The sequence below is a fragment of the Leptonotus elevatus genome, chromosome 4 (genome assembly GCF_054856555.1).
Source record: "Leptonotus elevatus isolate MCC_2025b chromosome 4, RoL_Lele_1.0, whole genome shotgun sequence".
Classification (NCBI taxonomy): Eukaryota; Metazoa; Chordata; class Actinopteri; order Syngnathiformes; family Syngnathidae; genus Leptonotus; species Leptonotus elevatus.
Genome location: NC_141242.1, coordinates 8,919,023 through 8,945,619, shown reverse-complemented (window position 1 = coordinate 8,945,619; position 26,597 = coordinate 8,919,023). Strand labels below are relative to the sequence as shown.

At 42.3% G+C, this 26,597-nt stretch overlaps 1 protein-coding gene across 4 annotated transcripts in view; it reads left to right on the top strand.

Moving 5' to 3' along the window:
• Positions 1–26,597, top strand: part of cnot1 (CCR4-NOT transcription complex, subunit 1) — a 28,180-nt gene that overhangs the window by 279 nt on the left and 1,304 nt on the right. For 2 of the 4 annotated variants that reach the window (XM_086074087.1, XM_086074090.1), the window contains exons 2-48: positions 2,188–2,486; positions 2,574–2,681; positions 5,262–5,360; positions 5,491–5,559; positions 5,675–5,729; positions 5,815–6,018; positions 6,167–6,335; positions 6,424–6,550; positions 6,614–6,724; positions 7,863–8,033; positions 8,191–8,318; positions 8,426–8,666; positions 8,879–8,998; positions 9,129–9,251; positions 9,329–9,480; positions 9,584–9,734; positions 11,269–11,482; positions 11,638–11,787; positions 13,348–13,472; positions 13,615–13,901; positions 13,995–14,073; positions 14,359–14,607; positions 16,166–16,306; positions 16,383–16,562; positions 16,638–16,754; positions 16,865–16,975; positions 17,049–17,126; positions 17,804–17,981; positions 18,075–18,229; positions 18,437–18,733; positions 18,817–18,957; positions 19,770–19,874; positions 19,965–20,084; positions 20,187–20,381; positions 20,467–20,609; positions 20,747–20,855; positions 21,613–21,782; positions 22,388–22,619; positions 22,698–22,946; positions 23,682–23,845; positions 23,921–24,038; positions 24,118–24,219; positions 25,368–25,541; positions 25,680–25,829; positions 25,930–26,110; positions 26,184–26,316; positions 26,462–26,596. In XM_086074087.1, coding sequence (XP_085930213.1) covers positions 2,385–2,486; positions 2,574–2,681; positions 5,262–5,360; positions 5,491–5,559; positions 5,675–5,729; positions 5,815–6,018; positions 6,167–6,335; positions 6,424–6,550; positions 6,614–6,724; positions 7,863–8,033; positions 8,191–8,318; positions 8,426–8,666; positions 8,879–8,998; positions 9,129–9,251; positions 9,329–9,480; positions 9,584–9,734; positions 11,269–11,482; positions 11,638–11,787; positions 13,348–13,472; positions 13,615–13,901; positions 13,995–14,073; positions 14,359–14,607; positions 16,166–16,306; positions 16,383–16,562; positions 16,638–16,754; positions 16,865–16,975; positions 17,049–17,126; positions 17,804–17,981; positions 18,075–18,229; positions 18,437–18,733; positions 18,817–18,957; positions 19,770–19,874; positions 19,965–20,084; positions 20,187–20,381; positions 20,467–20,609; positions 20,747–20,855; positions 21,613–21,782; positions 22,388–22,619; positions 22,698–22,946; positions 23,682–23,845; positions 23,921–24,038; positions 24,118–24,219; positions 25,368–25,541; positions 25,680–25,829; positions 25,930–26,110; positions 26,184–26,316; positions 26,462–26,596 — 7,112 coding nt within the window. In that variant the 5' untranslated portion in view covers positions 2,188–2,384. The remainder of the gene's footprint in view (positions 1–2,187; positions 2,487–2,573; positions 2,682–5,261; positions 5,361–5,490; positions 5,560–5,674; positions 5,730–5,814; positions 6,019–6,166; positions 6,336–6,423; positions 6,551–6,613; positions 6,725–7,862; positions 8,034–8,190; positions 8,319–8,425; positions 8,667–8,878; positions 8,999–9,128; positions 9,252–9,328; positions 9,481–9,583; positions 9,735–11,268; positions 11,483–11,637; positions 11,788–13,347; positions 13,473–13,614; positions 13,902–13,994; positions 14,074–14,358; positions 14,608–16,165; positions 16,307–16,382; positions 16,563–16,637; positions 16,755–16,864; positions 16,976–17,048; positions 17,127–17,803; positions 17,982–18,074; positions 18,230–18,436; positions 18,734–18,816; positions 18,958–19,769; positions 19,875–19,964; positions 20,085–20,186; positions 20,382–20,466; positions 20,610–20,746; positions 20,856–21,612; positions 21,783–22,387; positions 22,620–22,697; positions 22,947–23,681; positions 23,846–23,920; positions 24,039–24,117; positions 24,220–25,367; positions 25,542–25,679; positions 25,830–25,929; positions 26,111–26,183; positions 26,317–26,461; position 26,597) is intronic. The other 2 variants (XM_086074089.1, XM_086074088.1) reach the window with 2 other exon arrangements.

Genomic DNA, 26,597 nt, shown 5'->3' with positions numbered 1-26,597 from the left:
TGGAAAGCAGCTGTCATACATGATCAAATTGCTTAATTTGACAGTTGTTTGTGTTTATTTTCCCGTTGGTGGTGCACCTCAATATTGCACAAAGTCCACTTTCATACATACTGAAATAAGAGTCAAGGTACCATACAGTTGTTGGGTTCAAGATGCTTGGATCTGAAGTGATAGCAGTTCCGTAGACTAGACGGCGCTCGTTGGAGATGAGCTAACGATGCTAACGCTGCCGTTAGCCAATCCATAGGGATTGCTTCTATAGCTTCCTGCTGTTATGTTTGCCCAGTTTTCTTGAGTTCCTTACAAATAAGATCCCCGGTTGTCCGGTTGTTTGTTAAAACGGTTATATAATCAAAAGTTTGCAGCAAACAATGCTAACCTTGTTACTCGGGCCTGGGATACTAGCACGGTTAGCTTCGGTATTAGCGTGAACAAGCACTAGACTGTGCTTTACCATAATAATTTCCCTTGTACGACATCAATTAGCTTTTTGAATGTAAGTGTCATTTTTTATGGTGGCGTAATATTGCCAAATTATTAAAACGAGATCTCCATGTAAAGTTAATCAGCTATTAGTCAGCTCACGTTATAATATGCTGTTAGCCTCGACGGCTAGGTGTGCTCTAGGTACACACTCGGAAACAAGTTCGACTTCTAGCTTGTTCAAATTCTGAATTGGGTAGCTAACTGACTGTAGAGTTTATATCGTAGATGTGAAATTACGACTCCAATCGGGCACTTGGCTAAATTGTAGCAACATTTCGATTGCTTGTTTATGGCTCGCGCGGATCATTGGCTCACTGTCGTCCATGCACTTGCCCTTTGTTTCACGGAGTGTTTTTCGTTTCTTTTTTTACACCGTACAGTGCAGCGTCCCACGTCTCTGTTGTGTGAACCTTCGTGTTGTTTGATGTGAACGAACCACCTTGTGCATTGGTTGGTAAAGAAGTGTGTTATCTGGAAGGAGCTACCGATTGTGCTTCTTGTTTGAGCTCAGCTGAGGCCTAGTGTGAGCAATCTGCAGTCTCGTTTTGGGGGGTTAGTTCACGTCCCAAAGATGGCCACTAAACTTTGTGTCGTAGGCCTCCAGATGGATGTGCCAGAGTCAAATATTTCAGTAATGGACGATGTGATGAAGGAAACATTTTGAGCTGTCATGCTCACAAGTCTCAAAAAGTCTCTTATTTTTCATGTCAAGGAGTTGGAAAAGACAGTGATTCCTTGCTATTTTGTTTTGGATCCAAAAAGCTAAATATTCTCCAGGAAAACAATGTTTTGCCTATGATAACTTATTACATATACACCTCCAAATGATGACCCTCAAATGCTGCATCATTTTATAGTCATCTGTAAACATTGCCCTGAAAAATAAATGGCTTACTGATATTTTGATTTATGGGAAATAAAGCATGTTGGCATGTGTGTCACCATTCTGTAAAAATACCCACTACTATAATGAGCCATTTTATGACATTGACTCAGTAATGCGTTTATACTCATTTTATATACATCCTGTATATTGGTAATGGCGCTATTGCTTTAGTTGGTCACTGTACCATATGTATAACCACTAGCCGTTTACAGCTGATCAGCCACTAGTGATCTGGACCATTTTCAGCATCATCTTGAAGGTTAGCGCCTTGTTTTCGCTGGTGTCACCCCCACAAGGAGCCTTACCTTCTACTTGAAGTTTTCAATCACAAAACTTTTCGCTGTCAAACTAGCCAGTTATCAGTCAGTGGCCAAGGCTAGCGGGCTGCTTCCAGCCTTTTTTCCATGTCTCCCGCAAGCAACACAGGTGTTTCAAATGGTCAGCTAATCAGCAAGCTATGCATGAAGCCTGATAACGCTCCTCAGCTGTGTTGGCTGGGGAGACATGGAAAACAGGCTGGGTAGGGGTACTCGAGGACCGGGACTGAGAACCAGTGCCTTAGAAGGTGCCAGGGCATTTGTGTGGCATCTTAGGACATTACAGAAAGAGCGTGAAAATACCGGATAGGTGCGAATATCTGTGTTTTTCATCAAATATCAAATCCAAATGATTGCTAATTGTGTCACTGTACGAATATTGGCCAGCATGGAAGCGGAACCCTCAATTCCATTTACAGAATTTTATACTACCTACTTGTATACACTGATCTTCTGAGTTACGTGGCCATTATTAATTTTTTATTCTCTTCCTTGCAGATGCTGATCCTTATTTTAAACTGAAAGACTCTACCTAGGACCGAGAGACACTGACAGAAAACCTCATTTGGACGTCCAAATTTTTTTACACTTTTTTGGGGGGGGGGGAGGAAAAGTAACCTATCACTGAAGTGACTAAAGGGGAATAATGGTGATTTTGCGCCGTGCTCGGCCGCCTGCTTCCGCCCCAACCAGCAATGAATCTTGACTCGCTCTCGCTGGCTTTGTCTCAAATCAGCTATCTGGTGGACAATTTGACAAAGAAAAACTACAGAGCCAGCCAGCAAGAAATACAGCATGTAAGTGTTTAAAAAAAATACACATTGGCACAGAGGAGCATGTAGTCTGAAGGTGTGGCGTTAATAACTCAGCGGGCCTTTTTCCAGATTGTAAATCGTCACGGTCCTGAGGCAGACAGGCATCTACTCCGCTGTCTTTTCTCACACGTGGATTTCAGTGGCGATGGTAAAAGTAGCGGCAAGGATTTTCACCAGGTAATAATAATAATAATAAAAAAGAAACCATTGAATACCTTTTGATTTGTATTGAGTGTGTAGCTGCATTATTTTTATGTGCTCAATTTTGACCAGCCTGCCACTACAAATATGTATTACAATTTAAGTAGGTTTGGGGCCACCCTAATAAGAAACAAATATGGAAATTTTTTTGGTCTTTTTTTCGAGATTGAAGTGGTAATATTGCGAGAATTAAATGGAAAAAAATATTTTAGCACACTAAAATCAGATTAATATGAGTATAAGGAGATGGAAAAAATATTTTAGCAAACTAAAATCAGATTAATATGAGTATAAGGAGTTTGAAATGTAAATGTTTGTGTATTCCGGAGTATGAAGCACCTGAATTTGTGATGCTGTGGACTACCTCCAACACACATTTTTGCCTTCATGAAGTAGTCTGCAATTACGTTTAGGGGCAGAAGTTGTTCTTCTTTCTGCCCCCTTTTGATTAAAATAAAGATAGAAAGAAAGAAAAGAAAAGGTGATCACTGTTGGTATGGTATGCGTCTATCTACAATAAGAGTCCACTAAATCCGTCAATGCAGCCAAACATTTGCATATGTATTAAAGGTTTATCATGTGATTCCAGATGCAGTAAGCTTAGGGCCCCTTGCTGGCTGAGATGGTGTTCCCCAGGTTTCCTCTCCCTCAGGACCCAAAATCTTGACTATAGTTTCCCTGTTTTACCCTGTGAAATTATTAAAATATAACTTAACCACGTCTTATTCATTCTTCATACTCATAAAAAATGTTATTCTCGTAATCTTACGACTTCAATCTCGGCAGCCCCTCCCCCCAATATACAGTTACCTCCAAAAGTACTGGAACATCAAGGTCAATTCCTTTGTTTTTGTTGTTTACTGAAGACATTTGTGTGAATATGAGACAAGTGCAGAATTGTTAAAATCAGGACAGAGCATCTTTTGTTTGAACCCACCCACTTTTCAAGTGAGAAAAAGTATTGGAACATGTGACTGATGGGTGTTTGAAGTTGCTCAGGTGTTGCCTTTTAGATCGATTGCTTAAACGTAACAGAATGCTTCTTTTTCGCTTTGGGTTTCATCCGTGAAAACTGCATTTGCTGTTAAGAAAACATGAAGACCACAGAGCTGTCTATGGGAGAAAAGTAAACCATTTTGAAGCTGAGAGAAGAAGGAAAATCAATCTGAGCAATTACACAAATATTGGGCATAGCCAGTACAATAATTTGGAATCTCCTGAGAAACTACAGGTGTGCTGAGCAACACACGTTGAAGCAGGTTGGCCAAGGGTATCAACTGCAGTTGACAAACATTGCAAGAGCTGTGAGGAAACACAGAAAGACAAGTCAGTGGCATCACTGCCAACATCTCCACAGGGCAGGGGTCAAGGTATCTGACATGCCACTGTTCAAAGATTTTGAGAGAGGGCATACCATAATATGCAAACCATTTATCATCAAAAAGTCAGAAGGCAAGATTGTGTTTTGAAAGTTGTATGGGCTGATGAGACCAGGATTAACCTCTACCAAAGGGATGAAAAGGCCAAAGTATGGAGAAAGGAAGGATCTGCTTATGATCTAAAACATACACAAGCTCATCTGTGAAGCATGGTGGAAGTAAAGTCATAACTTGGGCTTGCATGGCCGCTTCTGCAACGGGCATCACTAGTCTTTATTGATGATGTAACTCATGATTGTAGCAGCAAAATGAATTGTGAGGTCTTCAAAACCATTTTATCTTGCAATTTACAGAATAATGTATCCAAACTAATCTGGGAGTGGAAAGTGGAAGGTCTTAGATTGGCCAATTTATTCACCAGACCATAACACAATAGAAAAATGTATTTTACTTCTGAAGAGACTGAAGGGAGAACGGAAAGAAGCTATAGTAAAGGCCTGGAAAAACATTTCAAATGGAGAATGCAACAGTCTGAAGTCAATGGGTTGCAGGCTTGATGCAGTTACTGCAAGTAAGGGTTATGCCACTAAGTATTTGTTGTTCACTTTAATTTAAAAATGTATGTTTCAATACTTTTGCTGTCTTGAAAAGTGGGTGAGTTCAAACTAAATTAACTATATTTTGAGTTGTTTAAAACATTCACAGTAAATGTAAATTATATGAAATAAAAGCTAGAATTGTGAACTTTTCTCATTCATCTTTCTTTCTGATCAGAAACCCAAATGTCTTAAGTATACAACAAAAACAAAGGAAGTTGACCTTGCAGTTTCAGTCCTTTTTGAAGTGGACTTCCTATAACTTAAACCTCTTAAGATTGACTTAAATCTTGAAGCGAAATATATATATTTTTTTACTCTTTGGTGTTGTCCTAAAACTTCATACACTAGTGAGACATCTTTACTGAATTAAAAAAGTTGCATTTGGAATAATGACATCACTCTTAGTTCATTCTCCTTCAAACACGACACGCACATTATGGCCGTGGACATACAGTATGTGCATACTAGTATCTACTTTCTCATTGTTTTTGTGAGACGTTTGCCTTCGTTGCCCTTCATATGCCTTTGTTGTCTTTGCTATCTTCTCTCCGGCATGCTGTGTTTCCAACTTGCCCAAGACACAGTTTCTGATCCAGGAGTGTGTGTCGCTGATATCAAAGCCCAACTTTATCTCGACTCTGTGCTACGCCATCGACAATCCCTTGCACTACCAAAAGGTATGGAACAGTTTTTGACCTAACATTATCTAAAATACAATTAATACACATCAAGCAAAGTGTTTGTATACAGCTATTTACCATGACATGTTCAGTAGCTAATGAGCGTTTGACATGTGTTTTATTTCAGAGTTTGAAACCATCTGCCCACTTATTCACTCAACTAAGTAAAGTTCTTAAGCTCAGCAAGGTCCAAGAGGTAAGTCACTTGAGCCAACTGTTGCAATGAGTACACACAGTAACGCGTAAAAAAATATATTTCTGAAATGGACGAACATGCTTTGGAAAGTTCTTCTCAATCATTTACATTATAGGTGATATTTGGCCTTGCACTGCTAAACTCCTGCAACGCAGACCTTCGGGGATTTGGTAAGCAGTCCTAGATAGAGCTTGATTAGAGTGCTTCAGTGAAAAATGTGTACATTTGTGTCCTAACAATTTTTTATTTGCTCAGCTACGCAGTTCATAAAGCAGAAGCTTCCCGATCTCCTGCGGTCATACATCGACGCAGATCTTGGCGGAAATCAAGAAGGCGGCTTTCAGGACATCGCCATAGAGGTCTTACACCTGCTGCTCTCCCATTTACTGTTTGGCCAGAAGGGAGCTAGTGGGGTCGGACTGGAACAGATTGACGCCTTCTTGAAGACACTTTGCCGAGGTAAGTTGGCAAGGTCCTCAAATTCACTTATCAGCTAATAAACTTAAATCAATGATTTTTTGGGATATTTTTTTCCCCAGACCAATACTTGTACAAGTACTCAACTCTTGGGAATCGTACGATTGAGTGTCATCTGTGTTTGTTTCAGATTTCCCGCAAGAGCGCTGCCCTGTGGTGCTCGCACCACTGTTGTACCCTGAAAAACGGGACATTCTCATGGATAGGATCCTGCCTGACTCCGGGGAGTTAGCCAAGACCATAATGGAGAGTTCTCTTGCAGAATTCATGCAGGAAGTAGGCTACGGCTTCTGCGCCAGGTATTTTTGCTCTAGCCTTGAATTGGTGCCCAAGTTGTGTCCACTCCTTTGTTGTCAGTAGTGACCCACTTGTTTTCGTTCTTCTCAGTTTGGATGAGTGCAGAAACATAATCCTCCAGTATGGGGTGAGGGAGGTGACAGCCAGCCAGGTAGCTCGGGTCCTGGGCATGATGGCTCGTACCCACTCTGGCCTAACTGATGGTATCCCCCTACAGGTGAGTTAGTTGCTTGTATGCAAGTTGACTCCACATTCTAGCTTGTTTTGTACCCTCTCTTAGTCAATCTCTGCTCCTGGAAGTGGCATTTGGAGTGATGGGAAGGATAAGAACGATGGCTCACAGGTGCACACGTGGAATGTTGAGGTGCTCATCGATGTGGTTAAGGAAGTGGTAAGTCCACACTCTTTTACACCGTTGTTCAAATATAGGTACATAATTATATATATTCTTTTAATTAGTGTTATACCGATACTGGTATCGGCAGAGGCCCCAATACTGCATTAAAACAGTGGTACCGTACTATCAAGTAACATGCCGATACCATTAATTCTGACACTAATCTAGGACTTTGGATGCAGCATCTTGTCTTACTCATGCACGACATTCACTGATGTGTGACATGTTCGCTGCATGCCGAGCTAAGATATCTTATTGGCCTTTGAATGCTCTGAACCAATGGCAGGACAGCTTTTTTCATGTTGAGAAAAAAAAACCTTAGGTATCGGCTCCGGCCGATACTGCAAAACTGGGTATCGGAATCGGTATCCGGGGCCAACAAACGGTATCGGAACAACACTAATTTTAATCCCATATACCTCCACATAATAGAGGATGACATTATTGCTACTAAATCACTAAAGCATTACGTTCTGCAGTGCACACTATTTGCCCTGCTGTGTAAGAAGTGCATATGTTAATCTCTTAGATGTTTGTCATTAGCTGGCGTCAACTGTTGATTCACTGCAAGCGTGAAATGAGGTTTGTGATTGGCTGACCTTCATGATACATTGAAATGGTTCCCTAGGCTTTACATGCAGTTAAAAACGGGGAAAATTCATACAGTTCATTTTGAGAAATTATCATGACTGATCATATCTCGGTATTGATAAAACGATGTACCATTCAGCCACAGTAAATAAACCTAAATTCAAGCTGAAAATATGCAGTTATTGCATATCTTGTGTTTTCATTTCAAAAGAGCCAACAAGATGGGACTTGTCAATGGCCCACTATTTATGAAACCAAGTTTATAGTTTGTACTTTGATGCAGTCTTGCACCTTTTGTAAATATGTGGTGAGAGCTTTGTGCGTGTGCGTGTGTGTGTGTGTGTGTGTGTGTGTGTGTGTGTGTGTGTGTGTGTGTGTGCGCGCGCCTTTGTCTTTGCTACATTGTGGGGGCCATACACGCCGTGTTTTTTCCAGGTTTAACTACCATTGTGGGGACCAACTTGAAATTGTGTGTGTGTGTGCGTGCGTGTTATTGTTTCACTTCTACTCATTACTCACTTTGAACATGTCAACCCTGTAGAATCCAAACCTGAACTTCAAAGAGGTGACGTACGAACTGGATCATGCAGGATTCCTAATCCGGGACAGTAAGGGCCTGCATATAGTGGTGTACGGCATTCAGCGGGGTTTGGGCATGGAGGTATTCCCTGTTGATCTCATATATCGGCCATGGAAACACGCAGAAGGACAGGTAACATTACAGCAAGATGTCAATTAACGTGTGTGGTTTTGTATGTCAAGTTCACAAGAATATCGTAAAGTTGTTGCATACTTAATGGTTATAATTTTCACCATTTGTTAAATGTTTGCCTGCAATTCTCTAAACTCCTACTTTGTTTTTTCCCCAGTTATCATTCATTCAGCACTCTCTAATGAGCCCTGAAGTGTTCTGCTTCGCTGACTACCCTTGCCACACAGTGGCCATCGACATCCTAAAAGCGCCACCAGAAGATGACAACAGGGAGATTGCAACATGGTGTGAAATTGGTCCATTTTGAGACATGTGCTACTACTGTACCCTCTTACCAAGACAAGCATATTGCATTACCCCACATGTGCCTGAAACTTCTGAACTTATTACAGGAAGAGTCTGGATTTGGTGGAAAGCCTGCTTAGGCTATCAGAGGTTGGCCAGTACGAGCAGGTGAAACAGCTCTTCAGCTTTCCTATCAAGCACTGCCCGGATATGCTTGTTATGGCATTGCTGCAGATCTCCACCTCCTGGCATACACTGCGCCATGAGCTCATCTCTACTCTCATGCCCATCTTTCTGGGCAACCACCCTAACTCTGCTATCATCCTGCACTATGCCTGGCATGGACAGGTTGGTCATCAAAAGTATCTTGCTAAAATATTATCACTGATACCTGACCAAGATGCTGTCCACAAATCAATATGTATATACTTTTTGCCTCTTATCTTTTTGTTTCATCTAGTACGACGAGTAGGAACACTAACTTTTGAAACTAATATTAATACAATAGTTGTGTAACTGAGTTCTGAGCACACAAAACTGACAGCTTTTTTCTTTTCCAGGGACAATCTCCTTCCATCCGTCAGTTAATTATGCATTCAATGGCTGAGTGGTATATGAGAGGTGAGCAGTATGACCAAGCCAAGTTGTCTCGCATCCTGGATGTGGCCCAAGACTTGAAGGTTTGCCAAAACACATCAAAAACATTGAAACAGACTAGCCTATAGCACAAAAGTGGGAGATTGTTGGACTGTTCCGTTAGTGATTGTTCTGTTATGTTTACCCATATGCCAATATGATTTTTTCCTCTAGTCTCTCTCGATGCTGCTGAATGGTACTCCATTTGCCTTTGTTATTGACCTTGCTGCACTTGCCTCTCGCCGTGAATACCTCAAACTTGATAAATGGCTGACTGACAAAATTAGAGAGCATGGGGTATGTCTCACTGTTAATGTTTTAAGCCAAAACAGTGGAATCTGTATGGAGGTAATTTTGTTTTTCATATGAATCAGGAACCTTTTATCCAAGCTTGTGTCACATTCCTGAAGAGGCGATGCCCATCCATTATGGGGGGCCTCGCCCCAGACAAGGACCAGCCCAAAAGCGCTCAGTTGCCTCCAGAGACCTTAGCCACCATGTTGGCCTGTCTTCAGTCTTGCGCTGGGTGAGAGCCACCTGTCATTCAATGTTTGTGTTTGTACTTTGCCTAGCATAGTTATTTTTAGTGCAGCATTTTCTAATTGATTGTTGTTTTACCTATCCCTTAGGAGTGTTTCACAAGAGCTGTCTGAGACTATCCTGACCATGGTTGCAAACTGCAGCAATGTTATGAACAAAGCCCGGCAACCACCACCTGGAGTCATGCCTAAAGGTCGGGCTCCAAGCACCAGCAGCCTGGATGCCATTTCCCCTGTTCAGGTATCTTGCTTTAATAACACACACTGTACATCTAAAATGTATAATATTTATTGTAATTATGACCTAACTACTGCATTACTGTAGGATTGTGTGATTCCTGACTAAAATAAGTTGACTTCAGTTTAAGTTTTTGTTTCAGGATTACAGTAATCACCTACAATATAGCACATTGTTGTTTAACATGAAACATTTTTAGGTTAAAATTAGTGTTGTTGTTCAAATACAGTATTTTGGATACCAATTCCGATACCCAGACAGTCTTACAGTATCGGCCGATACCGTACCGATACCTAGTTGTTGTTTTCTTCAACATGAAAAAGCTGCCCTGCCATTAGTTCAGAGCATTCAAGGGCCAATAGGATATCTTGGCTCGGCATGCAGTGAACAACTTTATAACTTTGTCCATCTTTATCCTGTTTTCAAAAGGTAAGGTCAGTAAATGCCATCCACAAGAAAGACGCAAGATGCTGCATCAAAAGTCTTATATTAGTGTTGCAAATAATGGTATCGGCATGTTACTTGGTAGTACTGACCGCTGTTTTAATGCAGTAGCGGGGTCTCTCCCGATACCAGTATCGGAACAACACTAGTTAAAATGTTTGCAATGTGTTTTTAAAGTACGTTTCAGTGTGATTAGTGTGTGGGGGAGGCTTATACCATAAATGTTTTTTTAAATTCCAGTATTCTATAAATTTTATGAGGCGGCACGGTGGATGACTGGTTAGCACGTCCGATGACTGGTTAGCACGTCCGCCTCCCAATGCAGAGGACGTGAGATCGAGTCCGGGCTTCGGCCTTGCCGGGTGGAGTATGCATGTTCTCCCCGTGCTTGCGTGGGTTTTCTCCGGGTACTCCGGTTTCCTCCCACATTCCAAAGACATGCATGTCAGGTTAATTGAACACTTCAAATTGTCCATAGTGTGTGATTGTCAGTATGGATGGTTGTTCGTCTCTGTGTGCCCTGCAATTGGCTGGCAACCAGTTCAGGGTGTACCCCGCCTACTGCCCGAAGCCAGCTGGGATAGACTCCAGCGTGTCCCCCGCGACCCTTGTCAGGACAAGCAGTTAAGAAAATGGATGGATTGCACAGTTTTGTGTGTTTTTAAATACGTTCACAATTAGCCTCTTCAGTTGAAATGCTTAGGAATGGTCTATACTGAGTTCAGGTTGAAGATGTATGTAAATTCACCATCGGATTTACAACTTGTTACGACCACCCATTTTCTCTGTGTCACTGAATAAATAAATAAATCATATTTCTAAAATTCGTTTGCATAACCTGTGCCCGTTTTCCCCCACCCCAAAAAGGGTATCTGTTTGACGTATGGCAGCCAGTGCACAGAGGTTTAAGGTTGCGAGAGATAAAATATATATATATCTTTTTTAAATGTTGTGAGATGGCCCCTACTAAACATCCATAACTTTGTCCATCTTTATCCTGTTTTCAAAAGGTTAATATCATCAAAATCTATTAGCTGATACAATAAACAAACATTGCACAAGTTGTTAAAATCCTTTCTTTTGCTTTTGTCAGATGGACCCTCTTACTGGCATGGGCTCCTTGAACCTCGGCGGCACGGCCACCTCCCACACTCAGAGCATGCAGGGCTTCCCCACCTCCCTTAGTTCTGCTTTCAGTAACCCCCAATCGCCAGCAAAGGCATTTCCACCACTCTCAAGTACCAATCCAAGCACACCTTTTGGGGGTATTGGCAGCTTGTCCTCGCAGCTCCCTGGTATGGACTCTGGTACTGTGCTTTTTTTTATTTTTATTTTTTATTAGTCTTTTCCTTTAATATCAGCATTGGAAGTAATTTCTTGATTTAAACACCACTAGATGCACACCCAAAAATGCTATCATTAGAACAGATTAGGAAATGAAACATCCTCATGTTTCTTTCAGGTCCCTTGGGCTCGGGCATCGGCACTGGCATTGGCACTGGCATCGGCACTGGCATTGGTTCTAGTCTTGGAATGCCAGCAGTAAGCACTGATCCATTCAGCACCAGAAAGATGAGCACACCGAGCCTGAACCCACCTACCTTTCAGCAGAGTAAGATGAAGGCCTGTAAGTGGCGGTGGTAGTGGTGTGACTGAGAGCCTCGCCATGCGCTGCTCAACACTGTATTTCCTCTGCAATTGTCATATTATAACTACATTTGCAAACCTATATAAGTGGGACATTGTGGTCTTGACAAATATGGCGTACAAGTACAATCCGTCTACTGTTTTGGAGATATCAGGTCTGATTCAAAAATGCCATTTAACCTTTAAGATATTTTGTAGAGGAAATACAGGTCAGTCTTCCATTCCTTGTCTGCTTAAGCTGACAGCCCCACTTTGGTCAATTTACTTTTTAAGCCTTGTGAATGCACGAGTGTACAGGTGCATCTCAGTAAATTATCAGAAGTCAAAAAGTCAAAGTGAAACTGAAATTTCTTACACGTTAAATGAATCTAAAGAATACAAAATCTTTACAGCCCCCAAATTTTACATTTCATTAAATCAGAATAGTTAATATTTCTACTTGTATTAGAGTAGTTTGTGCAAAAGGAGCTCCAATTTATTTTTAATAAAATACATTTATATAGCTCCTTTCAAGGACCCAAACGGGACACTAGCCGGGTTTACATGGAGACTTTTTAGTCATTCCGATTGAAATCATTCCGAATGAAGATTTCTGGTCACCTGTTTACATGTGGCCTGATCCATTCCGATCTGCCCTTTATATGCTCCCCTCCTTGAATCTGATCTGCCCCGTGGCAGCCGCGGGACGCACGGACATCAATCACATGATTTATCAAGATGGAGTTCATTCGTCAGTAGGCACAGTAGTTGTGATAGTTTTAAGACCTTTATTTTAGCAACATCTTGATTCAAAACAAGTTTAAAGTACTTAAAAACAAGTTATCCCCTCGCAGAAAAAAAAGCTCTTGGGGAGACGCCGCCATTTCAGTGGGTAGAAACGGCGGCATCATTGATGCATTTACGTAAAGACGGAGCATGCGCATGCCACATGCAGCCTCGCCATTCCGATTGAAGCGTATACATGACGCTCGTTCTGATTGACAAAAGGAATATACCACCCCTGTAATTCCGAATGAAATTCCATTTGGATTCAGTCTTTTCATTTCGATTGAGGTGGAGCCATTTTTGTTCCGTTTTGGCCATTCGGATTCATTCTAATTGGAATACATGACTCCAAGTAAACCCAGCTACTGTTGCGGGTGGGATAGAATTGAAGGCATGGATAATATTTCCAGCATCGGGGTCAGAGAGTGAATACCAGAGTCAGATGTTTTTGATATGGAAGAAGGCAGACTTGATGACCGATTTGACGTGTGACTGGAACAAATGCACTGTATTGGATTAAATAAAGTTCAGGCCACTCTGTTATGAACTGTTTGAACATTTAGTTCGGCGATTCTTTGTCGTACAGTATACTAGAAGGAGCCTACGTACCACTAGGTGTACTAGAACCACACGTCATTGAGATGCACTTGTATACATGTGACTTTCCACACAAGAAAAAAAATATGTGGCTCATGCTTTGCTTATTTTAAATTATTGCCTTCCTGTAAATCTTAAATCTGCAAAATTCTTCTCCTACCAGCTGACCTTTCTCAGGTTTGGCCCGAGGCAAACCAGCACTTTAGCAAGGAGATAGATGATGAAGCCAACAGTTACTTCCAGCGCATCTACAACCATCCGCCTCACCCGACTATGTCTGTGGATGAAGTAAGTAGTCAAATATATTTGTTGTGATTTGAGTCATACATTGAATGGATTTAGTGCTGCCTGTTATGGTGTAACTTTCCTGGATGGTAACCCCAATGTTTACCATGGATGTAAATCACAGAGCAAAATTGTCCACCTCCAGGTTCTAGAGATGCTACAGCGATTCAAAGATTCTACCATCAAAAGGGAGCGGGAAGTGTTCAATTGTATGCTTCGGAACTTGTTTGAGGAATACCGCTTCTTCCCCCAATACCCGGACAAAGAGCTGCACATCACAGCCTGCCTGTTTGGTGGCATCATTGAAAAGGGTCTTGTCACCTACATGGCCCTCGGCCTTGCCCTCAGATATGTGCTTGAAGCCTTAAGAAAACCATATGGATCCAAAATGTATTACTTTGGAATCGCTGCCCTAGACCGGTTCAAAAACAGGTATTTAAACATGTTAGTTATTTCAACAGATATCATGTTGTGTATGTATATAACCCTGTATGGCTAAAATTGGTAAATCTCTTGTGCATTTAGATTGAAGGATTACCCCCAGTATTGTCAACATCTTGCATCAATTGCTCATTTTTTGCAGTTCCCCCACCATTTACAAGAGGTAACCAGGTTTCCTTAATTTTGCGCATAATGTTTTTGAAGTCTAGATGGTAGGGCTGAACGATTTGTAAAAAAATTAAAATAAAATTTAAATCACAATTTCAAACAATGCTGTCGCATGATCCTCAAAGCGTTGGATCAAAATCCCATTATCTGTCTGATAAAAATCACATTTCAATCTTTTCCGCATTTCGTTCAGCCCTACTAGATGCCCCTAGTATTGTCTGCGAGGAGAGGCTATTGAAAGATAGATTAAATCCTACGCTCTGCATCTTCCAATATCCTGTGTGTGCAGTATATTGAGTATGGCCAACAGTCACGGGACCCCCCGGTGAAGATGCAAGGCTCCATCACCACCCCAGGCAGTCTGGCGCTGGCACAGGTTCAAGCCCAATCACAGCAACCCGGTGTCCCAAAAGCACCGCAACCAGGACAGACGAGCGCCCTTGTCACGACCACTACGACTACTACCACGGCCGCTAAGACCACTACCATCACAAGGCCAACACCCAGCAGCTTCAAAAAGGATGTGCCTGTGAGTTTGACTAAACATCAACAGTGAAACCCACATTATCACTGGGGACACATTCCAGACTCAACCTCAATAAGTTTAAATCTGTTTGTTGTGACCATATAAAAAAAAAAGTGTGTGTAATTTTAACCATCCCACATGCTTTAAACACATTTAACTAATTAAACATTTAAAACTAACAGAAAACTTGTGAATTAAACATATTTAAACACCAAAATCTATAAACAAAACCTTACAGTTTGGTCTAAGTCCTCTAGCATAATACTAACAATGCTGTAAACATAACGGAAATTAGCATGGATGTTACAGTAATTATAAACCTCCATAGGCTACACATACAAACACAACATACAACCATACTCATACGCATCTGGTTTGTGGAAACAGCGAATTTTAACCGGAAAATGTGGTACTGTATTACACAGAAGGGAACATTCAGTTATACTTGTTAATTTACTCTAAATCTCTTCCGCTAGACCTCAGTGCTACCCAGCAAGTTGTGACTTATTGGCGCGTGACTTTAAGGCTACGTTCACACTGCAGGCAAATGCGACCCAGATCTGATTTTTTTTTCTTTCCCCAAATGCAACCTGTATCTGACTTTTTTTAGTCTGAACGGCTCAATTCCGATTTTTTTTTCATATCCGACCTGGGTCACTTTCATATGTGGTCCTAGATTATGATACGTATCAGAATTTTTGCAATGCGACCGCATTCTGAACGGCCAGGTCTCATATATCTGACCCCGTCGTTATAAAAAGTCCAATATGCACTCCGCGGGGGCATTAAGCTTGATTTATGCTTGACACAGCCGGGAGACGTACGTAAATTGGCAAAGGTGTTTTGAGCATGAGTTGTGGCTTTATATTTGACTTAAATTTAATTCCACTTGAAATATGAAGTAGAAAGATGACATTTATGGTGGTGATATTAGTAATTTAGCCACGCAGACGGCTCATTTATTACACGCCTGCAATGACGTGACGTCATCGTTGGGGAGGGGAAAAAAGGAGAGGTCGCTGTGAGATAAGGCGCTCAAACAGGCTCGCCTCATTTTCACAAAATATTATTTTTACCTCCTCCTGCATCACTTCTCTGTAGACATGAGATGGTAAAAATATGAGCCCCAACAACTGACTTATAAAAGTCCGTGGCCCGGACATACTGGACCATACATATTTACTTCCGCAAACACAGCGTTGAGTGACGTATCTTCTTCTGCGCATGCGGGTCACTTTGGGGACGCATTACGTCCACACAGCAGACAGACTGAGGTCACAATTAATAGGTAATGTGAACACTTACTCAAAAAAATCTGATTTCGCAATGAAATCGGAATTGAGCATTAAGACCTGCAGTGTGATCGTAGCCTAAAACTTGCCCATATACTGTAAAAACCTCAATGTTAGTTTTGACATTCACTTTATAGGAGGGATGCGAACGATGAACCGCAATATAGTGGGGGTTCACTGTCATTCTGCATGTACATTTTCACACATTTTTGGTGTATCGTACTTGTTGGTAAGGTAAGCTAAACTGCAATTTGTATTCCTCCATGCAGCCCTCCATAAACACTACAAATATAGACACTCTACTGGTGGCCACTGACCAAACAGAAAGGATTGTAGAACCTCCAGAGAATGTCCAGGAGAAGATTGCTTTCATCTTCAATAACCTTTCTCAGTCAAACATGACACAAAAGGTAAATAAGGGATACAAATATCAATTGTCATTGATCATAATAAGAGAAGCTGTTTTTAATCTTCCGTTTTAATCAGGTAGAGGAGTTGAAGGAGACAGTGAAAGAAGAGTTTATGCCTTGGGTGTCTCAATATCTGGTGATGAAGCGTGTCAGCATTGAGCCCAATTTCCACAGTCTCTACTCCAACTTTCTGGACACACTCAAGAATCCCGAGTTTGTCAAAATGGTCCTTATAGAGACTTACAGGAACATCAAGGTTGGATATTTATAAGAACTACTGCAAATTCTGTTTGTTGTCTACTATAAAAGCTGCCTCTTGTTCTCCGTTTAGGTTTTATTGACATCTGACAAGGCTGCTGCCAATTTCTCTGATCGCTCATTGCTGAAGAACCTGGGTCACTGGCTGGGCATGATTACACTGGCCAAAAACAAGCCTATTCTCCATACAGTAAGATGTTTGTTTGGTCCCTTAGTATCTCAGTTGGACTTTCAGATAACTTAATTATTTTCCCCATAAATTGAAATGGCTGAATGTTCTCTGCCACCCCATTTTTACAGGACCTGGAAATTAAGTCGCTGTTACTGGAAGCCTATGTGAAAGGCCAACAGGAGCTACTTTATGTGGTTCCCTTTGTGGCCAAGGTTTTGGAGTCCAGCCTGCGAAGCATGGTAAGCAACATGGATTGAGAACGATCGTCACGACTCAAACCTGCCACTTAATGGTTCGTTTTGACTTTTGTAGGTTTTCAGGCCCCAGAACCCTTGGACCATGGCCATCATGAATGTTCTCGCAGAGCTACATCAGGAACATGACCTCAAGGTAATTTTACTTGTTTTAGAAACCTCAAAAATAAAATATATTTTTTTAATTAAATAAAAATGTCTTAAAGGGACAGTGTGTATTATTTGGCGCCATGTAATAATTCATTGATTTTTCAAAACACTATTAATTTCAATAATATGCAAAAAAAAAAAAAAAAATCACGCCAACGTACATTTTTTTTTTTTTTTTTTTTTTTGTTATCGTAGGTCTAGTAATCGTTAATATTACATTGGTCACGCCGCGCCTTACAGAAGGCTGACATGTTTCACTGCCATCTTTCTGCTACAAACACCCAAAGAAGAACTTTGCGACCGTAGTTAGCCTCTAGTGATAGTTGCAGATCGTGTCGGACCCAATGGGTCGACCGCCGCTTACCTTCCACAGCTGGAATGTGCATATGGCCGTTGTTGAATCCCGTGATTCGGGCTCCAGCAGCTTGTCTCACAATTTGTTCATGCTAGTTTTGTTAGCTACTTTTGTTGCCACTCTTGCTAGCTTCCACCCTCCAAATAATAATTGGTAGTAATTGGTGGTTGGCTTGCACATGCTTCAAAATTGTTGCATTCTATCAGTTCATCACTAGATGGCACTAAATTCTACACACTGTTTCTTTAACATTCATTTATATTTTCTGAGAATGCTGCAAAAAGGATAACGTTTGCGTTCCATTTCAGCTTAACCTGAAATTTGAGATTGAAGTTCTTTGTAAGAACTTGTCTCTGGACATCAATGACCTGAAGCCAGGGAACCTGTTGAAGGATAAGGACAAGCTTAAGAGTCTCGAGGAGCAGCTTTCGGCACCAAAGAAAGAAGCAAAACCGCCAGATGAAATGCTTCCAGTTTCTACATCAGGTAAGTCTACATTTAACACATTGATTTAACACACATTTTCTGTTTGCCTATGCTTTGTTCTTATGTTGACTTTTTTTTTTTTGTGACCAACAGGAGACTTTGTTCCATTTTCGGCACCACCCTCCACTCCAGCTGCTACCATCACCCCTTGCACAACCACAGGCCCCCCCACCCCACAGTTCAGTTATCACGACATCAATGTGTATGCCTTGGCAGGCCTGGCACCACATATCAATATAAATGCCAATGTGAGTATTGGTTGAATTTCATTAAGTTCACATCTACAGTGTGATTGACAAGTAACTCTGAATATTAAAATGCAGCGGATACCCACATACTTGTGGTTTGGCGCCTGCTGATTCACATTCTAGGATCCCCCCCACCCAATATTTATGGTTATTGTTGCTACACATTTTCTTCACCATCCATCCTCTCACCATCATCTCTCTCTTAAGATCCCTCTTCTACAAGCCCATCCTCAGTTGAAGCAGTGTGTGAGGCAATCAGTAGAGCGTGCCGTCCAGGAGCTCGTGCACCCCGTGGTTGACCGCTCTATCAAAATCGCCATGACGACATGCGAGCAAATCATCCGCAAGGACTTCGCACTGGATTCGGAGGAGTCTCGTATGCGTGTGGCGGCCCACCACATGATGAGGAACCTGACTGCCGGCATGGCCATGATCACCTGCCGGGAGCCCCTGCTCGTCAGCATTGCTGCTAATCTCAAAAACAGTTTTGCGGCTGCGCTGAGGGTAAGCTCAGTTATGCTGCTTCTTTACAACCCTCTTACCTTCTTTGACAAATCATTCATGTTTTTTGACCCCTTTTTTGTCAGGCGCCGACTCCCCAGCAGAGGGAAATGATGGAGGAGGCTGCAGCCAGGGTTGCGCAGGAGAACTGTGAACTAGCATGTTGTTTTATTCAGAAGACAGCGGTGGAGAAGGCTGGCCCTGAAATGGACAAGAGACTTGCCACGGTGAGTGCTTGGAAAGGTTACATTCAAACATCTATGCATTAGCAATGGCTTTAACCAAAACAGGCGGTTTTTCAATATTGATTGAATACTAGGGATGCCCCGATCCGATCACCTGATCGAAAATCGGGCCCGGTCACGTGGTTGCTGACTTGATCGGAATCGGCCGTTGTCTCGCGATCAGGACTCTGATAAATATATTTATATATATAATTATTTTCATAACTTTTTATTAGATTTGAACTTTTAGACATATGCCGCCATTGTTATTTATGTCGCAACGCATTCAGTGCGTAGTGACGTAGAATGATGGCTGGCTCTCTGCCGAGTAATGTGAATATTATTATTATTATTATTATTATTATTATTAAATGCGTATAAAGAAAGCAAGGTAAGCCTCGTAGCATTCCTAAAGAAACGACATGCGATCGGGAGAGTCACCCTCCCCCATGCTGTGCTCTCGTCATTCACCAGACTCATTCAAGAGTTTTGATCGTCCCTTTAGGAACTCTACGAAGGCTTTCCTTGCTTTCTTTATACGCGTTTCACATCACATACGTCACTACGCACTGAATGTGTTGCGACGTAAATAACAATGGCGGCATACGTCCAAATAAAGTTTCTACAAAATGTATTAAACTGGAAATGATTTTTGAAAAATGTATCTCATAGTTATGTTAGTAACAACCAAATAAATAATATATAGCAAACTTGTCATTACAATCGGGGTTCCTTTTTAAAAGTTTATTTAAGAAGTATGCCTGATTTTGACCCACTCTATATTTCTATCAACTTGTGTTTCACTTTTCGTGTAGGAATTTGAGTTGAGAAAGCATGCACGCCAAGAAGGACGCCGTTACTGTGATCCAGTTGTTTTGACTTACCAGGCTGAACGTATGCCTGAACAGATAAGATTAAAGGTAAGTGTTTAACAGGTTACTTCAATTTGATATCAGTTTAGTATATTTGCCCACCTAACTCGCCGTACACATTCTTTCTTTGTTTTTCAGGTGGGAGGAGTGGACCCCAAGCAGCTAGCTGTGTATGAAGAGTTTGCGAGGAATGTTCCTGGTTTCTTACCCAGTAATGATCTCTCTCAACCAACGGGTTTCCTTGCTCAACCAATGAAGGTGACTTACTACTTTTGTCACAAATGTGTCAAGTAAATTTCCACAAATTGCTCCTCACAAAGCAGTGTGATATTTTCTTGCAATGACCTTATTTGTCAACAGCAACAAGCGTGGGCCACAGATGATGTTGCACAAATCTATGACAAGTGCATGGCAGACTTGGAGCAGCATCTTCACGCCATCCCTCAGGCGCTCTCCATGAATCCTCTGACGCAAGCCCTGCGCAGCCTGCTAGAGGCTGTGGCCTTAGCAAGAAACTCCAGGGATGGTATTGCAGCTCTTGGATTGCTACAGAAGGTTAGGATATAAGGCTGCAGTTTATCGCAGAGGTTATGTTCTAGGCCTACATGCAATAGGTGGAAATTTTCCTCTCCTTTTGCAGGCTGTGGAAGGTCTTCTGGATGCCACTAGCGGGGCTGATAATGACTTGCTTCTCCGGTATCGGGAGTGCCACCTGCTGGTTCTTAAGGCCCTCCAGGATGGGCGTGCATACGGACCACAGTGGTGCAACAAACAGATCACCAGGTCAGAATCAATTCATCCTTGTTACGACGGTGCTCTGTTGCTACTATGGCGATGATGTAAACAGAATTTGTGGCTGCTGCAGTTTCGCCAACACAGTTAGAAAAGCACTTGTTTGTTTGTGTGTTTTTGATTGACAGGTGTCTAATTGAATGCCGGGATGAGTACAAGTACAATGTTGAGGCGGTGGAGCTTTTGATCCGAAACCATCTTGTAAATATGCAGCAGTATGATTTGCATCTGGCCCAGGTACGCCAAACCTACACATAGAATTGTCAATCTAGAAAACGGCAGTCTTGATTTGAGATTCTGCAACCTGTTAAGGCAGCCGTACACTGCGCAATGCTTCCAAATCCGAACCCCCCGACCATCGCAGGGGTGGCTACTCACCTTGGGGCGATGTTAGCATAAGGACTCCTTGTGATGTGAACTGCGCAAGCCTCTCACGTTCTGAGGCTCCTTATACAATATGTTGTTGTGTGTCACCTTTTTAATCAATAAAAAAATTGAGTTTCAGTCAAGAAAGATGCAGGCTGCTACAGAAAAAGGACATGGCATGAATAAAGACCAAAAAAAGGGATATTGAAAGGTCCGGCTCGCTCCCAATCATTTGAATGTAACGAGCTTGTTATGTACATCACTCGCATATATTTCTACCACAGGCTTCACTATTTCATCCACAGGTACTTACAAAATTATGAATATGGTTAAATATTGTGTGTACTATATATATGCTGTATTTCTATGGCTTGGCGGCGCGTAGCGGGCAGCTGTGTCTTGCTGGCTTATAACCCGGTAATTAATTTAAAAAATAATAATAATAATTTGGGGGCTTGTTTGAAAGCTCCTTTGCGTTTTGATTGGCTACAATTTGCGATGTCGCTACATCGTGCAACTGCGAGTCAAATTTTGAATCTCCGCAAAAGCAGTTGACGAGAACCCACACACACACATAAGTGTGGATAACTTAAAGTTAATAAATTGTTCCATTATTCTTTGCTTGCAGTCTATGGAGAATGGACTTCACTACATGGCGGTGGCGTTTGCCATGCAGTTAGTGAAACTGCTGCTGGTGGACGAGCGCAGTGTCAGCCATGTCACAGAAGCGGACCTCTTCCACACCATTGAGACCTTAATGAGGACCTGTGCACACTCTCGAGCAAATGCACCAGAAGGGTAAATTACAGGGTTGGAATATAGTGAAGCCTTGCTTCCATTGCGGTTGATCGTTCATGATCCCGGTATAATCTGATTTTTTTTGCCGATCATTTTGTTATGGGTGTTTATATTATACAGGTAAGTCTGAATTTAGAGTTGCGCGCCTTCAGTGTAGTACAATGTACAGGGAGAGATGCAGTGTAAAAGTTACAGCAAGAGGCCCTTTCAGTGTAATACAGTGCACATTTTGCCATTTTAATCTTAGTAGTTCTCACAGAGCAGGCATATGCCAGAGTATTGTTGTTTGCTCTGTTTTGCTAATCCGTGTGCTAAAATAACAGTTTGAAGGTGAAAAATTACCTTAGCAGTATGTGAATCAGTTATCCTGGCTATTGTGTTTCTCTATATTAGACAATGTTGCACATTAGACAAAATGTGTGTTAGGAATTTTTAATTGGGTTTAAAAGTTTTTGGGAGGGGTTATTACAAAAATGCATGTGGTTTTCCCATCATATGATTGGCGATAAATGGAGATTCACTGTTTACACTTGTTTTGGATGAATGGAACGTGGCAAGCTAAAGTCTAGTTTTGTATTTTAAAGTGTTTGTTAATGTTTCCCCAGTCTTCCCCAGTTGATGGATGTTGTCCGCTCCAACTACGAGGCCATGATTGATCGGGCCCACGGCGGCCCAAACTTCATGATGCACTCTGGGATCTCCCAGGCTTCGGAGTATGACGATCCCCCCGGCCTGAGGGAGAAGGCTGAGTATCTCTTGAGGGAGTGGGTCAACCTTTACCACTCGGCTGCTGCTGGCCGAGACAGCACCAAAGCGTTCTCCGCCTTTGTTGGCCAGGTAGTCAGCCACTCATTAAAAGGCAAAGCTGACCAATATTGTGACTTGTCTCATAGTCTCGGACATTTCGCCACTCAGATGCACCAGCAGGGTATTCTGAAGACGGACGACCTGATCACGCGCTTCTTCCGCCTGTGCACTGAGATGTGTGTGGAGATCAGTTACCGTGCGCAGGCTGAACAGCAGCACAACCCAGCGGCCAGCGCAGCCATCATCAGAGCAAAGTGCTACCACAACCTGGACGCCTTTGTTCGACTCATAGCCCTGCTTGTCAAACATTCTGGCGAGGCTTCCAACACTGTGACCAAGATCAACCTCCTCAACAAGGTACAGCATCTTGTACACGTGCAGGGTGGTCCTGGGTCTCCAAGTGAGTTCCATTCCTATGCAGCGACAACCAAACATTGTAGGAATGTGGCTCAATTTAGTGACTGTTCAGAACCCCTCTACCTCTAGTTAGTATTTAACAAAAATGTCACAAGTAAATATACTTTTGGCGACGCAGTTAGTGCAGAAGTTCTTTCTACCAAGAAGTCAGCTGCAATTTGCTCCACCTCCCCACGCCCTTGAACAGATCAAGTGCCGTAGAAAATGGATGAATGGAACGTAACCAAACCCAATTAAATAAATCCAATATTAATCCATCGTTGCTAGCTGACCTGCACTGCTTAAACTAACATGCTTTCAAGATGCAATTACTTTGCAGAGGTGGCTTTGCCTCACCTGTAGAGCTCGACATGAGAAAAGTGTGAGGAAGCTGTCCATCACGAACCTATGCTAGTGCAGTAATAAATTAACAATTACAGTAAACTTGTATGCAAAGCAAGCAGTAAGGAAGGCAGTACTGTCTTGTTGCGTGCGTGATCGTGTTATCATGCTACATACACCACTTCATTGTGCAGTTAATATCCTCGTATGGCAGTTAGGTCAAACTGAGGATCCTTACTATTCCAAATTGACACAAGAGCTTCGTAATAGCAGATATGAGGTCTGAATGTCTAGCTGATCTACAAAAGCTACCCTACAATCCCCGTACCTGGATTTAACGCATTTTCCCAATAGGTGCTGGGAATCGTCGTTGGGGTGTTGATCCAGGATCACGATGTCCGCCACACAGAATTCCAGCAGCTGCCCTACCACCGCATTTTCATCATGCTACTGTTGGAGCTCAACGCTCCCGAGCACGTCCTGGAGACCATCAACTTCCAGACGCTCACCGCCTTCTGGTAGGGCATGCATCTGCAGCTGCCTGAGCTTTCTTGAGATTTTTGACTAAATTAACCTTGCTTATTTTTCTTCAGCAACACCTTCCACATCCTGAGACCCACCAAGGCACCAGGTTTTGTGTACGCTTGGCTTGAACTGATCTCTCATCGCATCTTCATCGCCCGCATGCTTGCGCACACGCCACAGCAGAAGGTTTGTCATCTGCGTTTTCACAATTCAGGTGAATGCATGACAAATGTTATTGCAGTCTAAATGTTTTGTCGTCTCCCAGGGTTGGCCGATGTACGCACAGTTGCTCATTGATCTCTTCAAGTACCTGGCACCGTTCCTGAGGAATGTAGAGCTCAACAAACCTATGCAAATCCTCTACAAGGTATGCTTTGTTTGCGTGCCTCTTACTGTGTTCATTTTATTGCTACAGTACTACTTCAGTGGTACATTGACTTGTATGTGCCCCAACTAAGTTAACAATGTTTTTTTTTCTTCTTAGTTACAAGCCGTTTAGGCTTGTCGCAGAATTGATTATCCTATCCATTATTACATCATATAGTCTTTATTTTTGTCTTTAAGTTTAACCCAATAAGGCCGGGAGCGCATTACCGCGTTCTACCACTAGAGCCGGCAGCGCTTTGGCGCTTTTCTTCCTTTTAAAGCCGGAAGAGCGAATACGTCATTTTGTTTTGTTTTGATCAATTCTTCGTCTCTAAGCTGATGAAATGCATCAGAATATACACGAGAGGGTGACGTGGACGTCATAGCATGTCTTAAAATTTTATTCGAGCATTCATGGCTGACGTAGATTCGCGTAAGTTATGAAATAAATGACGGCAAATCAGTGTAACCAGTCGACAGTGACATATTGTTAAGAAATATGTTTGTAGACAATGAGGATGTTGAACATTTCGACATCTTTGTAACGGAATGGACGACGAATAATTACTACTGGATTCCCCGAGATTTTTACAACTGCACTACGGTGTTGAAGGTAAAATTACCCGCTGATGCGACATAGTTGTTTGTTGAATTTTAAAAATATATATATTAAAGGTTTATTAATAAAACTTAGGTTTGTGTAAATGCTACTGGTGTAAGCTCTAAAATGTTTTGGGAATTATGTTTATCTGCTTCGAGAGCTGAGGCGTCAATTATTTAGTAGGCATTGACAATATTGTTGAAGTTCCAGGACAACTTCAGGTTTTCGGGGGTGACTCTAAAGTCACCCATAGGTTTTAGAGGCATGTTTTGGCAGACACTTAAGGTCTTAATGGGTTAAAGCGACCCCAAACCTGGTACTTTTTTCTTTCTCTGTATTTCTAACTGGCAGCCATGTGCCATTGACTGAGTGTGAACATCCGTGCGGTAAACTTGGACAGCCCCCAAACACAAATATGATTTTCAAATTATTAACGATAGTTTTAGGCAGAATTTTTGTTTTAAGTTCAACACATTCCTGTGGTCAAGTTGGCAGTTTCTCCTTCACCATCGCCAGCTCCAATTGTTTGAACTGTTGTCTTGTTTCAGGGCACACTGCGAGTACTGCTGGTCCTGTTGCATGACTTCCCAGAGTTCTTGTGCGATTACCATTATGGGTTCTGTGACGTGATTCCACCCAACTGCATTCAGCTGCGCAACCTCATCCTGAGTGCCTTTCCACGCAACATGAGACTCCCCGACCCTTTCACGCCCAATCTCAAGGTAGTAAGCACTATCACACAGAGACAGACTGATAAAAGATGCACACTAGGGGGGGGTTTACAGACTGACTTGACTCAAATGTACTCCACAGTGATGTTTTTCTTTGTATTTGCTGAGGGTCAGTGATTTCATTTGCAGGTGGACATGCTGAGTGAGATCAACATCGCTCCTCGCATCCTCACCAACTTCACAGCTGTCATGCCTTCCCAGTTCAAGAAGGATCTGGACTCGTATCTGAAAACGCGTTCGCCGGTCACTTTCCTCTCAGAGCTGCGCAGTAATCTACAGGTAAAGGCCTATTTTTCCCCCGTTTCTTCTTCTTTCCCCTTTTTTTTTTTTAAATTATGGGTGCGCTATTGGAAATGTAAAACCTCCATTTGTCTGTCAGGTTTCCAACGAGCCAGGAAACCGCTACAACATCCAGCTGATCAACGCGTTAGTGTTGTATGTGGGCACGCAGGCCATCGCGCACATCCACAACAAGGGCAGCACACCCTCCATGAGCACCATCACTCACTCTGCACACATGGACATCTTCCAAAACCTGGCTGTGGACCTGGACACAGAGGGTAACTTGGCTGGATGCACACTTGACCGGGCGCTTATAACGATGACACTAAACATGTGTGTGGCGCTTTATAGGACGTTACTTGTTCTTGAACGCCATCGCCAATCAGCTGCGCTACCCGAACAGCCACACGCATTACTTCAGCTGCACCATGCTCTATCTGTTTGCCGAGGCAAACACTGAGGCCATCCAGGAGCAGATCACCAGGTTAGTCTTTGTACTCACGCGCGTGGGCACGATCACATCATGGAATGATTAATTGTATTACAACTGGGATGATTGAGTTTATATTCGAGTCAATAGGGGTCTGATGACAGAACAAATGAGTACTTAAACATCTCCTCTCACACAGGGTCCTGTTGGAGAGGCTGATTGTGAACCGGCCTCACCCGTGGGGTCTCCTCATCACCTTCATCGAGCTTATCAAGAATCCAGCCTTCAAGTTCTGGAGCCATGACTTTGTGCACTGTGCCCCTGAGATTGAAAAG